The 14,390-nt window shown below is 36.3% G+C and overlaps 1 protein-coding gene across 1 annotated transcript in view; it reads left to right on the top strand.

The window, feature by feature from the left end:
- Positions 1–613: 613 nt before the first annotated feature.
- LOC118441715 (dipeptidase 1) overlaps positions 614–14,390 on the top strand; it is a 51,025-nt gene continuing 37,248 nt past the window's right edge. The window contains exons 1-2 of the mRNA XM_035866461.2: positions 614–757; positions 2,575–4,575. Of these exons, the coding sequence (XP_035722354.1) occupies positions 4,451–4,575 (125 nt within the window). The 5' untranslated portion in view covers positions 614–757; positions 2,575–4,450. The remainder of the gene's footprint in view (positions 758–2,574; positions 4,576–14,390) is intronic.

Below are 14,390 nucleotides of genomic sequence, written 5' to 3'. Positions count from 1 at the left end.
CATAAGAAAAGAAAAGAAAAGAAAAAAAGAAATAATCAAAATCCTTACTCCTCGTTGTGATACTGAAAGAGTACGATAGTCACTTCACTTGGTCTTCTTCCTTTCCTCTTGAATTATGCTAGTGGTACTTTCAAAAAAGAAAAAGAAGAAGAAGAAAAAAAAACAAAACAAAACAAAACAAAACAAAAAGAAAGAAAAAAGCAAAAGAAAAAAAGAACTACGGAAAACTACGGTACTCCTAGTTTTCGACTTGCTTTCGTACCGAAGGGCCGACGTGCCCTTTGGACACGTAGAGTGTCTAAGGAAAGGAGTTTTGGTTGGACGATTCAAGGAAGAAGGATGCTGTATGGTAGAAACCAAAAGAAAGAGACAAAGAGATATGCAAAGAGAGAGAGAGAGAGAGAGAGAGAGAGAGAGAGAGAGAGAGAGAGAGAGAGTGAGAGAAAGAGGGGATAAGGAAAAGAGTGTTCGGGCCGGAAGAAGAGGAGGAGGAGGAGGAAGAGAAGGAGGAGAAGGAGGAATAGAAGAAGATCGTCGCGAGAGAAGTGGAGGCGCTTGCGCCCTCGCTCGTACCGAGTTTCTACGTACGTTTTCGTCAGTCGGGCCTTCAACTCCGAACCGCGTAGAACGAGTCGATCGACGCGCTGCGTGAGAGATAAAACACAAGTAGATCGACGATAGGACCGTTCGTAATAAATTCGGGAAAAGAAAAGAAAAGAAAAAAAAAGAAAAAAAACAAGAAAGACACGTGAAACAGGTGCGAGATATTTGCAGTATTTTTGATATCCTCGTTGAAAATTAAAAAAAAAAGAAAGAAAGAAAAGAGGGAAAAAAAAATATATATATATATATATATATATATATATATATATGTAACAAATAGAAAAAAAAATATGAGCAGAAATACAAGGAGCAGAGAGGGACGTAAAGAAGGGGGGGAAAAAAAGACGGGAGGAAAGGGAACTTCGTGTCTCTCTCTCTCTCTCTCTCTCTCATGTGTTTTTAATTTTGCTCTTTTTCTCCATTTGTTTGATCATTTTTGTTTTTGTTTTCCTTTGTTCCGTTTCCTTTAGTTTTCTTTTCCTTTTTTTTTTTTTTAATTTCCCTCTTTCCCTCTTTCCTTCTTAACTAGCACGTTGGACTTCGTTCCTTCGTTCGCGCAAAGACGTTCCACGAGAAGTTTTCCATGAATCGTAAAGTTTTGCCGACTGAAAGTTCGCCGTTCTTTGGCAAACTCTTACGTCTAAACTGGCTACTCTTTTACGTTTCCGTCATATTTCGACTACGTCGAAAGCTTTTTTCAAGCTTTTTAAAACGGACGCGATCTATCCAACACCCCTTTCACGCCAAACCTTCTCGCCATCCCGACGACACCGTCGTTAAGTAACAAACTTTTTTTCTCGACGGACAAACTATTAAGGAATGAAATGTAATCTATTTTAGGGAAAGAAAAACGTAGAGAGAAGTATAGAAATAGATAAATAGAAACAGAAAGAGAGAGAGAGAGAGAGAGAGAGAGAGAAAGAGAGAAAATTTGTATTCATTTAGAAAACATACCGCAACGATTTTTCTCCCGAGGAATTCAATCCGCGAGGGCTTAACGAAAACGTTGGAATTTGTAAATTTTGTTGAAAATTCGTGGTATGTGCAACGAAGGTAAATTAATTTCCAGCGAGCATCAATGGGTGACGAAGAGAGACAGTTCGAAGGGCCGACGTGTTTCGCGCGGCAAAGTGGCCGCTGTCAAGCATTGGCTTAAAATACCAAACTTCAAAATGGCATGGAGTGGGGTAGAACGTCGAATTAGGAAGATAGAGATGAACGAAGTGACGGATGAACGACGATAGGGAAAGAGAGATAGAGATAGATAGATAGATAGATAGATAGATAGATAGATAGATAGATAGAGAGAGAGAGAGAGAGAGGTGACGCCGTGAAGCCTCTTCGTTCGTTCGAGGGAATCGAGAGGCACCAATGATCGTTAACGTCGTTAGCGCTAATTAATCATCGGCGCGTAGATAAATACCGGTGTATCACGGTGGTAACTAGACGCTCGAACCGGGCCCACGTCCATTGATAATTATGAACAGGCTAACTCATTAGTCGTGGGTGACATTAAACTTTCGCCTTGGCTACGAACTGCTGATTCATTGTCTATCTGTCTGTCTTTCTCTCTCCCCCCTCTCTCTATCTCTTTCTCTCTCTCTCTCTCTCTCTCTCTTAATTTATTATAAACCAGGAAAAAAAAAGGAGAGCCGAGAATATAATATCTCTAATTATTAATTAGTCACCGGGAAAGGCGTATTATCGTTTTACGAAATGGTCGCGAATTTTTTTTCAAAGGGGTGAAAAAAGAAACCAAAAAAAAAAAGGAAAAGAAAAGAAAAAAGAGAGAAACCAAAAAAAAGAAAGAAGAAATATACTTCCTCTTGTCACTTTCTTTATTTTCTTTTCGTTTCTCTCTTTTCTCTTCCTTTCTTTTTCGATATTATTAAAACTTTTCGAATTAACAATAGAAACGTCAAAATATTCGAAATGTCAAATTTATGGATAAATTCACCGTTTTGTTAACAGGGAAAAACGATCCATTACTTGGTGACGTCCCGGAAAAAGTCACCGATCGACGGTGTCATCATTCGCCTTCGTATGTGTAATTAATCGCGAAATTTAATCGAGTACCGAATTTATACCAACGGCACTACCGATCGATCTCCCTGCGGATTAACGATCACCGACTACCAAAGATGATGCGGAAAATAGCACGTCGAGAGAAACGAGGAACGAGAGAACGAGCACGTTCCGAGAGAGAGGAAGAGTAATAAAGAGAATATCATTTTTCTCGTGGATTTCCAAAGCACGAGAAGATACTGTTCTTTACTCGGCATTACTAGTTCGTAACGATAAATCAAGGAAGATAAAAGAAAAAGAAAAAGAAAAAGAAAAAGAAAAAAAAAAGAAAAAAGAAAAAAAAGAAAGAAAGAAAAGAGAAAGAAGAAGAAAGAAAAAAAAACACAGAAAAAAAAGGAACGAAGAAGTAAGAAAAATGAGTATAACGATTTGACTGACAATGAGACAGTTCTTGATCGATCGTTTTATTTCCACTCTAAGCTTCCCTTAATTTTTCTAATAATAACGTTTTCTTCGATACACACATATATATATATATATATATGTATACACATACATATATATATGCGTGTGTATTTTTTGTGTGTATGTGCGTGTGTATTATATACATATGTATAGAAAAAGTGAGAGATAGAGAGAAAGGAAAGTATAAGATACGATACGTTTCAATGGAATGTTTTTCTTCTTTTTGAAATTCCATAAAAGGGTGCAAATTAAAGATTCCTTTCAGTCTCCTCGAATCTTCGAATTGTGCATTCGGAAAAAGGATAAAGAGGAACGGGAAAGATAAAAACTAGATGGAGTAGGATATGTGAGAGAGTAGAATAATCCTCAAAAGTGGACCGCGAGATAACGGTGCTTTGGTTTGAAAAAGAAGATATTGGATCGCGGTATCGAAATAAATCTCTCGAGGCAAAGTTCGATGGAGAGTTCGAAAAGCTGAGAAAGAGACAGAACGTTAAGTAAGAAAAATAGAAAAGGAAAGAGAAGGAAGGAAGGAAGAGAGGAAAGGAAGGAAGGAAGAAAAAAGAAAAGAAAAAGGATAACGGGCGTCGACAAAGAAGAAACGAATCGAAAGGGATGACTTTTTAAGGTTAATCCTCTAAGGGTGGATTGGAAAAAGGGATAGAAAGAAAGGGAAGAGGATACAGAAAGTACATCGACGGATCTAGCGTGACTCCAGGAAGAAGAAAAAAAAAAAAAAAAAAAAAATAGAAAAAAGTGGTCCTGTGGGTGTTGGAAGTGAGAAATCGAGGACGACGCTTTGGATACGTGCGAAGACGAATGCCACGGAGATAAAGAGGACATGAGAAGAATGGCAAACGTTGATCTCTGAATCTTGTTATCTTTGAACTAATAAAAAAAAAAAAAAAGGAAAAAAAAAAGAAAAAGAAAGGACAGAAAAGAAGAAGAAGAAGAAGAAGAAGAAGAACAACAACAACAACAACAACAACAAGTAGAAGAAGGAAGAAGCAAGTGTTAGAAGATTAAATAGTACGAGTGACGAAAAAAAGGAACATTTTTCTATCGGGTTTTTTTTCGACGGATAATATCGTAGTTTGTGATCTTTTTTGCTTTTTCCTTTTGTCTTATTTCTTTTTTTTTTTTTTTTTTTTTTTTTTGGAAAACAGAAAGAATAAAAAAGAAGAAATAGTGCGAGGAAAGAAGAAGGATAATAAAGATTATTTACGTATCTCGAAAGAAGAAGAAGTAATAGAAGAAGAAGGAGAGGAGAGAGAGAGGGAGAGAGAGAGTTGGTAGGTCGACGGTGATGGCATGAGGACTTTAATAAGGACGGACTGTGGGTCCAGCGAGGAGGAGGATGAGGATGGTGGTGGGCGTGATGGTTCTGGGTCAGCTCCTGACGAGGATCTTGCTCGCGGCTCACGCTGGAGATCGGCTTGCAGCAGCTCGAAGGATACTCAGGGATGTTCCGCTAATCGACGGGTAAGTACAATGTCATAGAGATCCTTATCATCTAAATCTAAAAGAAAATACTAATGATCATTAGGATTTTATTATTTTGAGAGAGTGCAAAATCAAAGCAGAATAGAATTTTTCTTAAGTAAATTAAATAGGTAAAAGGAGAAATATATTTGAGAGAAAAATAAAGAAATAGAAAGACAAAGAACGAGGGAGAAAGAGAGAAAACAATAATAGTGAAAATAAATAGTTTTATTAATAGAAATTGGTGAGTCCACTACTTTCTCTCTCTCTCTCTCTCTCTCTCTCTATCTCTATCTCTATCTCTATCTCTTACTCTCTATATCTCCGTTCCATTTCATTATTCTTAAAGATAAAAAAAAGTGCAATTTAATTGGACGCTTTTGAAGCCTCGTGCATTTCTTATACAGATAATAAGAAAGTTTCACGAGGTTGAAAGATAAAAGACGTTAGTTAATGGAGAAGTGAGAAAAAAATAAGGCGAAGAAATAGAGAAATCAAGAAGAAAAGAAATAAAGACAAGGAAAGACGAAGAGAGAGAGAGAGAGAGAGAGAGAGAGAGAGAAAGAGAGAAAGGATGAGAGAAAGGAGGGAGGATGAGCGAAGAAAAAGCATAGAGAAAAAGCGCTGTAAAAGATAGTAGAATTTACTCGAGAGTAGCCCCTGGCTGTTTGATCCCTCAGTTTCTCGGGCAATCGAAACGAGAAGGAGTAGGGGTAAAGAGGAGAAGGAAGAGAAGGAAGGAAGTTTAGCGAGAGAGATAGAAATATAAGAAATAGGGGGTGCAAGGGGGTCAGATACGAATTTCCGGTTCTCCTGTCTGGAACAACCTTGCGTGTCTTTCTTTCTTCCGTATCGCGTTTGTGAGACTGCTTTCTTAACGTATAGATGTGCGTGAGAGAGAGAGAGAGAGAGAATGTGTGTGTCTGTGTGTGTGTATCTATCGTCAGTGTATATCGGCCAAATAGGTTATCGGATCAGGAAGCAGACGAGAGTCGCCCTTTGTCATTGCAAATTGCACTCTTTCTTTGTGATCGTCTCTTCCACTTGCTACTATTATGTTATACACACATATACACACACATACAGAGAGAGAGAGAGAGAGAGAGAGAGAGAGAAAGACATACATAAATATAGATCTATGTAAACGTATCAGCATCTTGGCCTTTTTCTTTCTCAAGATTTGAAGATTGAAATTTCGAAAGGATTTCGTAAGGGTGTTGATAAAGTGCATTCGAAGAAGAAACACGAATGATTTCACCGAGACTACTAGTAGTCGAGTGCGAGGACTCGTTGAAAACCGATAACGAGTAAAAAGCTCGTCGGGCCTATTGTCCCAAGAATAATAGTTTCTATTTTTGTTCTTTTCTATTCGACGAGTCTGATAGTATGATGGCAACGACCGCTCTCTCTCTCTCTCTCTCTCTCTCTCTCTCTCTCTCTCTCACTTTTTTAAACGACGATCGTCTACGTCTATCTCGTATATATGTCCTGAATACATGCTTACGTAGTAACATACATATGTGTCTCTATCATTGTACATCTGCTTTAATCCACGATTCTTGGTTGGAAATATCGTGAAAAAGTAAACTTATCGCGTGCTTCATATAAATCCACCTAACTGAAACTGTAGAATATATATATATATATATATATATATATATATATATATATATATATGTATAGGGATATGCCAACGTTTGACTCCTTAAATCGTACCTTCGAAGTTTCTCCCTTTTCTTCTGTCTCATCCCGGCGCCATAGAGACGCTAACGTTATATGCAAAGATTACCAGACTACGATACATTCTTCTTCAGTTAGTTTCTACCATCGTATATAGTCTACATGGAAAATCCGTAATCCGCTCTAGTTTCCCGTAACTAAGAATTTCAAATACATGCTGGTATACGTGTATATGTATGTATGTATGTATGTATATATGTACATGTGTATATGTGTGTGTGTGTGTGTGTGTGTATGTCTATGTGTGTATGTGTGTGTGGGCATGCATACGTGTATATATACATATATATCTGCATAATTTAAAAGGTTTAATGAAAATTATGGAGAAAAGAAATACTCGTGAAAAATTTAAAACTACCTCCCTTGAAAACTTTGAAAAACTTTCGGAGATGAAAAAAAGAAAAAGAAAAAAAAAAGAAGAAAAAAAAAAGAAAAAGTAAAAACAAGATGAGAAATCGCTTACTAAATCGATTTTCTTCTCTTTCCTCTCTTCCTTACGTTTTATTTTTTTTTACTCTCCTTCCATCCTTCCTTCCTTCCTTCAAAGCTGATGAATGTTTCAAGCAAAAAGACTAATTAACTGACGTTAGAAGCCACTGTTTCGTGATATTCATTCCCGACCAGAAATATTTAATTACCGTGTCCGTCTTTACGAGGCGAGATCACTGAAACGAGAACTTTGTCGAGGGAAAGGTAGAATGACGAAAGGAAGTGGGCTCGAAAGAGTTTTTTTCATTTCTCGCGACTTGCTCGTAAAGATTTCTGAGAGGGAAGAGAAAGAGAGAGAGAGAGAGAGAGAGAGAGAGAGAGAGAGAAAGAGAGAGAGAAAGAAAGAATATCCGTGAGAAAAAGGAAAAAGAGATAGGAAGAGAATCACAGCTTCGATATCTGAACTCGTTTCTCATCTTCTCGAAAAGAATTTCGAGATTCGTTGAAGAATCTCCAGGATTGAGCTTGCAATATTTCCGAGCACAGAAATAAAGTGAGAAATAGAGAGAGAGAGAGAGAGAGAGAGAGAGTGAGAAAAAGATATAGAGACAGAAAGACAAGAAATGAAATATTTACTGATCTCGTTCGTTAGAAAATGATCGATGTACGAACACGAGAAACGTTTTAATTTCGAAATGTTTTCGAGTTCGTCTACGGCCTCGTGACGGTTCAAAGCCGTAATTAAAGAAATCTGAGAGAGACAGAGAGAGAGAAAGAGAGAGCAAACCTATGAAAATTGCGAGACCTTCCAAAGGGCAAGATTTCAAGATCGCACGTTTCCTAGTCTACCACTTCTACTTCTTCTTCTTCTTCTTCTTCTTCTTCTTATATGTCGTAGTAGTTGTCGTTTTCGAGATGAACCTTTTAAAGCAACAAGTCCACCGAGCGCTTCTCTTCCACTTAGTCGCAAGTTCCTTGCACTTCTCTTTCTCTAGCAAGTAAGCAACGTCATCCTCTTCGTTCCTTTTGAGAATAAAACAGTGAGCATAAGAGAAACATGATCTTTCCGTGTTACAAGACGTGCATACGTCTCGTATAATCCTTTACAACAGTAACAAAACGAGCCAACATGATGTACGCGACTTATGAAAATTTTCTCCCTTACATATTTACAAATTGATGTTATACTTAGCGTAGACAAATACCATAGCAGAGAAGAATAAGAGATGAAGAGGAAAAAAAAAAAAGTAAAAAGAAAAAGTTGGATTGATCACGAGATATCAATGAAAGCTCATTTGAGTGTTAATAAAAAGATGAAAAACATCGTAAAAATCAAACGACATACATACATACATATATAAATACATCAATAGAATCCAGAAAATATTTGTGAGGAGATGATATATAAAGAAAAACTCACGGAATCCTGTGATTCTCATTTACATAATCCAATACATAAAGATGAATGCTCATGTAGCATATAACTTAAAATATACGGCAAATAACTTGTTATTTTCTAGATATCAACCTCTTACCCTATCTTTACCAAGGTAGTATCGTTTTCACTTGGATAAAATGAATATTCTCCCTTTTCGGAAGACATTCATTCAGAATCATCACAAATGAAGAAATTCACAAACGTACTTCGCAAACATTGTCTCTTTACTATCTTCTTTTCCAATTCTTTGGAAACTGTTTCAGGAAAATTCTCTTAGAGCTGGTTGATTCGCCGAAGTAGTACATTATTTGGACAGAACCAACTATCCAAGTTTGAATTGTTTTCCTGAGAGACGATTCTCCAAACTACATACATACATATATATACACATATATATATATATATACACACACGCATATAAACACAGAATATTCAAACGAAGAATATCCACCAAAATTATTATGAAATCTAGTAATTATTTTTCGAAAAACGAATTTATGCACAAGGGAAACACGATTTTTCTCTTCTAAACGAAGAACCCTTAAACATTCTGATTTAAATAATCTCTATCGATTTATCGTGGAGTCCTGTTCCATGTTAAAAACATAAACGAAAGGAGAGTTTTTAATTATTACCATATCGGAATGTAATTAAATACCGATCGATGTCGTTCTCCTATCGTTGGACAAATGCATTCGCTCGATGAAAATCGCTATTAACAAATATTACACGATATAAAGTATTTGTATCTTTGTGTGAGAAAGAATGAGAGAGAGAGAGAGAGAGAGAGAGAGAGAGAGAGAGAGAGAGAGAAAGAGAGTTTGAGAGAAAGAGTAAGAGTTACAAAGTAATTCTACTTGATGATGTCAAGTGTGCTCAGAGTTTATTTCAAGTTCGTGATTTTATTTTTTTCGCGAAAATACCGATAAACTTTCCTTCATATATTTCTTTTCCGATTATATGCATTATATCACGAAAAAGTTACGATAACAAACGAAGAAAAGAATTTGGATAATAATTGAAATATAAATGAAATATAATGTTTGGTTTTGTTGTTTCAATCGGATTTCGGCAAACTACATATTTCGTTTAATTCTCTTTCACTATCTTCTCTTTCTCTCTCTCTCTCTCTCTCTCTTTCTCTCTTTCTCTCTCGTTCTTCTCTCTCCTCCTCTCTATTTCTCGCACCTCGTTCGAAATTGGTAGAGGAACGAGAACGTCCGAAATTTCGCTACGTAAATTTCGACTTCGACTAACTTTCGCCATTACCGAGTGAGTACCCATACCACTATCCTTCTCCTACTATCACCACCATCACCACCACCACCACCACCATCACCACTATCACCACTACCCCGAGGCGTACTTATCAACTCGAATATTTAACGCGAACGAACATTAATCCGACTGAATTTTGATACGAATGCACTTTACGCCAATTATCTTCCTCATTAGATCGAGACACTTTGTTCCGTGATAAGTTATCGAAAGTATCGTGATTTAATATATTTATTCATTTTGTCCATTCACGAATTTCTGTATTCGATCACACGGTATCTCGTTAAAATTTAATATCCCTCCTCCCACCCCATCCCTCCTCGCTTCCTAAATAATGATTCAATGAATAGGAAGGATCATAACTTCTTCTTTTTTTTTTTTTTCTTTTTTCTTCACCTTCCTATTCATTATTTTAGTTGACACTATCGTTTATCTCTGAGTCTCGTTTAATAGATTGAAAATAAAAGAAAAGAGTAGATGAAATATAAGATAAAAGATATTCGTCAAACGAGGCACGAGTAATCGATTTTTCTTTTCAAATCGTCGCGCATAAGGCAAATCTATTTAAGAAGGAAGAATAACGAATTGGCTCTAATTCCTTGTGATAATTGTACCGAGAATGGTGAAAATGATTTCAATTGAAAATCTGAAAAAAAAAATTGAATCTATCGCTTTTTCCCATTTTCTTTTTTAATTTTGTGATTGTATCTATCAAAGTATGATAATGCGGAATTATTAACAAAAAAAAAAAATATATATATATATATATATATATATATATATATATATAAATACGTATAATATATGTATACGATAATAAGTCATAATTTTCCTTTGATCAAATAATATTTATGCTCGAAAATTATTTGGTATTTGTATTTTTTTTTTTTTCGTAACACTTCAATGAATGGAATGAACCGACTAATATTCCAAATGAAGAGAGAGAGAGAGAGAGAGAAGTCATGAATGTATTTAGTGGTTAGGATGGAAGTTGTGGGTCCTTGAATACGGCTAAGACGGACAACGTGCACCGATGTAAACAGGAATCTATGCTGAGAGAGCTCATTTCTCGGGTCTGGATGTCCGCGAAACATTGGTATGTAGGGTTACGAAGGAACAGACACCAACTTCCGATGGGGTTAATGCAGCAGCAACGCGTAACTTGATTTGGTGAAGTTCCTCGAAGGCGCCGAGGCGACCAACCCAACCTCTCGGGATTCCGACCTCATTCTACGAAATCGGATCTCAGATCTTAGCTCTAACATAGAACGTAACTCAAAAGTTCAAAGTTTCGAAACGAACGAACGAAGGAACGAACGTACAAACGATCAAGCGAACTACTACTGCCATGGATGACATCGAATATATCTTAGGAATGACTTTCGAAGTTATCGATACATTTAAAAAAATAACATGTAAACAAACAAACGATTATAATGATTTATTTGATAATAATTGAAAAAATTTATATTTCCAAATGATCGATCAAGAAACATATATAGATTTATTTAATCGTATAATAAATATAATAAAGAATTGTTTTACTTTAACTATCATACATTAAAAACGCATGAGAATTATTCTCTTTTAAATTTTTAACGAATCGTCAATTGTCATCTCAAAATGACAATGATAAATGCTATATATAATAGAACGTAATACTCATGGAGTATATTCATTATTAATACGATAAAAGGTCGCGAACGTTGCGTTCACTAGAAAGCGAGTGTAACTTTGAGAAGGTACTAACAAAGTTTACCGAGTCCAGAACTGCAATGCCACGGATTAGATTTTATGAATCGGCTAGAAGTGCTATAACCGCGAAAACAGTTAAGTCTCAAGTTCATAGCGAATGAATTAAAACATGAAAGAGGGTGTTACGTGAATCGAAGTAAAAGTCCCCTCCTGACTGTTGATTTTATTTCCATTTTCTTAAGAACTCCTAACGCTCTCCTAGTAACCTTTTTCCTGATAAACCAATTAACCCATCTTTCACACAAATTCTAGTATTTATCTTACGTGACCAACGAGAGATATTAAGTCAAACTTGTTCATAGAATTTTTTTCATATAATTCTTTTCGATCGATCGATTAAAAAAAAAAAGGTCAACGATGATATATCGATGATCGAGTTGAATGACATTAATGAAAAAAGGAAAACGAAAAAAAAAAAAAAAAAAAAAAGATTCCTCTTTAAACAACATCATCAATGTCTGATATATCGAGCCTAGAAAAATGAATTGATTAATAGACGGATAAATCCATGAACGATTAACTAAATTACACGTTATAATATTTCTTTCAGTATCTTAATCATTTTTTTCCTTACTTTATACAGTTCTTGAATTGTTTCACGACAAATTATCGTCGTAAAGAACATAATGATAAGTTCAATTAAGAATTAGCCAGTTAAATTAAGTAAAAGTAGCAGAGTCATTTGCCATGTTATCCTGTACTTCTAGAAAAGTCGATAGGCTCGAGCCAAGAGAGAAAGAGAGAGAGAGAGAGAGAGAGAGAGAGAGAGAAAAAACTAGAGAGAGTGCACGGAAGTCGCATTTGCATCTGAAGTGACGTCACCGCATCCAGCAAACGGAATATTCACCATTCATATGCATATCGGGGCCAGACACCTTATCGCGCTTTGCCAATTAACCACCCTTCTCAACGCACGACTCTGAGCCAGCCTCTTTCAACCCCCCTCTCACCACCCATATCTCTCTCTCTCTCTCTCTCTCTCTCTCTCTCTCTCTCTCATCACCCTTTCCCTCCTGGTCGTTTGGCAAACGACGAAAATTCACCACCATTTTAGCCGAGATCGACGTTAAAGTTATCTCACCCCTTGGATACAGACAGCATTCTCTGCATACGTATCACCGATTAGCTCGACCGGCCGTCTTTCGAATTGCATTTTGCTACTTCTCTCATCCTCTCTCTCTCTCTCTCTCTCTCTCTCTCTATCTTTCGTTATAGCGCAATATGGTCCATACAGTTACAAATCAACGATTCGATTACCAAACTCATCTATCAGACGTAATCTGTGATACGGTAATATTCAAATTGTCAATCGATATTTATTCGTGCAATTCGAAATATCGACCAATATGTGTTCGATGAAAATGCCAACAGCCTGTCGGAATTTCCGACGAGCGGCGAGGATTCGTGAGTCTTCATTCAATGTATCGGAGATAGATAACGTTGCAAGAAATTCATGGAATTTTCTGATGTAAGGAATCCATATTGGTTGAAGGGGTGAAGGGGATGCGAGGGGAGGGTTACGTGAGAGTGTTCAAATTGGAATTTTCTCAGGCAGTTTTTTCATGTCGAATGAAATTCGTCTTGATAAGCCATTATCTAATTATTATAGGAAGGATTAAGAAAAAAAAAAAAGAAGAAGAAAGCAAATAAAAGTAAAAAAGTAAGTAAGAAAAAAAAAAAAAAAAAGAAAAGAGAGAGAAAAGAAAAAAAAAAAGAAAGGAAGAAAGAAAAAAGAAAAAGAAAAGAAGAATCGACTGTCGTGACTATAACCAATAAGCAAGAGAATTTTTATGACGTCTTGTATTATCGATGGCTGCAAACACGAGTCTGGCCGCCGGCCAAACGCCAGTGAATACTTTTATGCATTACTAAATGCGAATAGCCGATAGTTAACGATCGTTGCATGACGACTCTCGCGAAAATGACGACTATCCGATGTTATCCAAAGGGTCTTATTATCTTGGTAAAAATAAGAAGAATAAAATAATAAGCGGAAAAAAATAAATAAGAAACGAGAGAGGAGAAGAGTAAAAAAGAAAAAAGAAAAAAAAAAAAAAGAAAACAAAAAATTATTATTATTCACTTTTAATCGGAGAAACATTTGCTTTACGCATGATATAAAATGCTACTCGAATGGGGTATTACATACATATGTAACTTTGTGCATGCATCAGTATCGATGTGTATAAAAGCGCGCACTCAAATTCGTGTAAACGTCACATTAATTAAGAATTATTCAAATATTTCAAATCGACTAATAACTACATATATCGACGATGATTTTTCTTCCATACGTATACGTATCAGGAATCCGTTGAGTTTTGTACGTTTCGTTGGCTCGCTTACGATTACACGTATTTTCGATCAGATCCATGATATAGACGGCTATTCGGTATAATCGTTAACAAAGAACGCTTTTGAACAATGGTTAAACGAAAGTCGCCTGTTTCATTTTCAAACGACAAGCAAAATTACAAAGTCATCTAAAGTTTCATCGTATTTTACGTTATAATTATTCGCAATCGTTTCAATTTCAACGAAGTATATATATCCCGTCAAATATTTTCGTACGTAATTTCGAGCCGATTTATTTCAATGATCGTAAATAAAAGGTAGTAGGACCTGGAAAATATTATAAAACGCGTCGAATGAAATCGCGAACGTTCGTTGAACAACGATGATTTACGATGACGAGAAACGATCGGCCATAAACTCGATCGATTTTCGCGTTTACCCTCGTAGCAGTTATGCGTGTACTCTCTCTCTCTCTCTCTCTCTCTCTCTCTCTCTCTCTCTCTCTCTCTCTCTCTCTCTCTCTCTCTCTCTCTCTGTCTCTCTCTCTTTCCTTCAACTTAGAGTCAGGTTGTAGAATTTGTGAGAAACTAGTAAAGAGAAATCCACAAGCAACGATAAGAAGATTCCACAAGTAAGCAAGTAGTCTGATAGGTATTTCAGATTGAACGCATGCCTACAAAAAAGTGAGAGGGGGAAAGAGAGAGAAAGAGAGAGAGAGGGGAAACGATAAGGGTGCTTGATGTCTCGTACAAGTTGAAAAATCTAGAATGAAATTTAATGTGACAAAAAGTTTAATAGACGATCTCAGCCTTGTGACGAAGAATACTCCATATAGAAAGGTGAGAGGTGATTGGTAAAAGGAGATCCAATCGAAAGGATT

The sequence above is a fragment of the Vespa mandarinia genome, chromosome 5 (genome assembly GCF_050613455.1).
Source record: "Vespa mandarinia isolate Hongniang chromosome 5, ASM5061345v1, whole genome shotgun sequence".
Classification (NCBI taxonomy): domain Eukaryota; kingdom Metazoa; phylum Arthropoda; class Insecta; order Hymenoptera; family Vespidae; genus Vespa; species Vespa mandarinia.
This window is presented reverse-complemented; position numbering and strand designations above follow the sequence as displayed.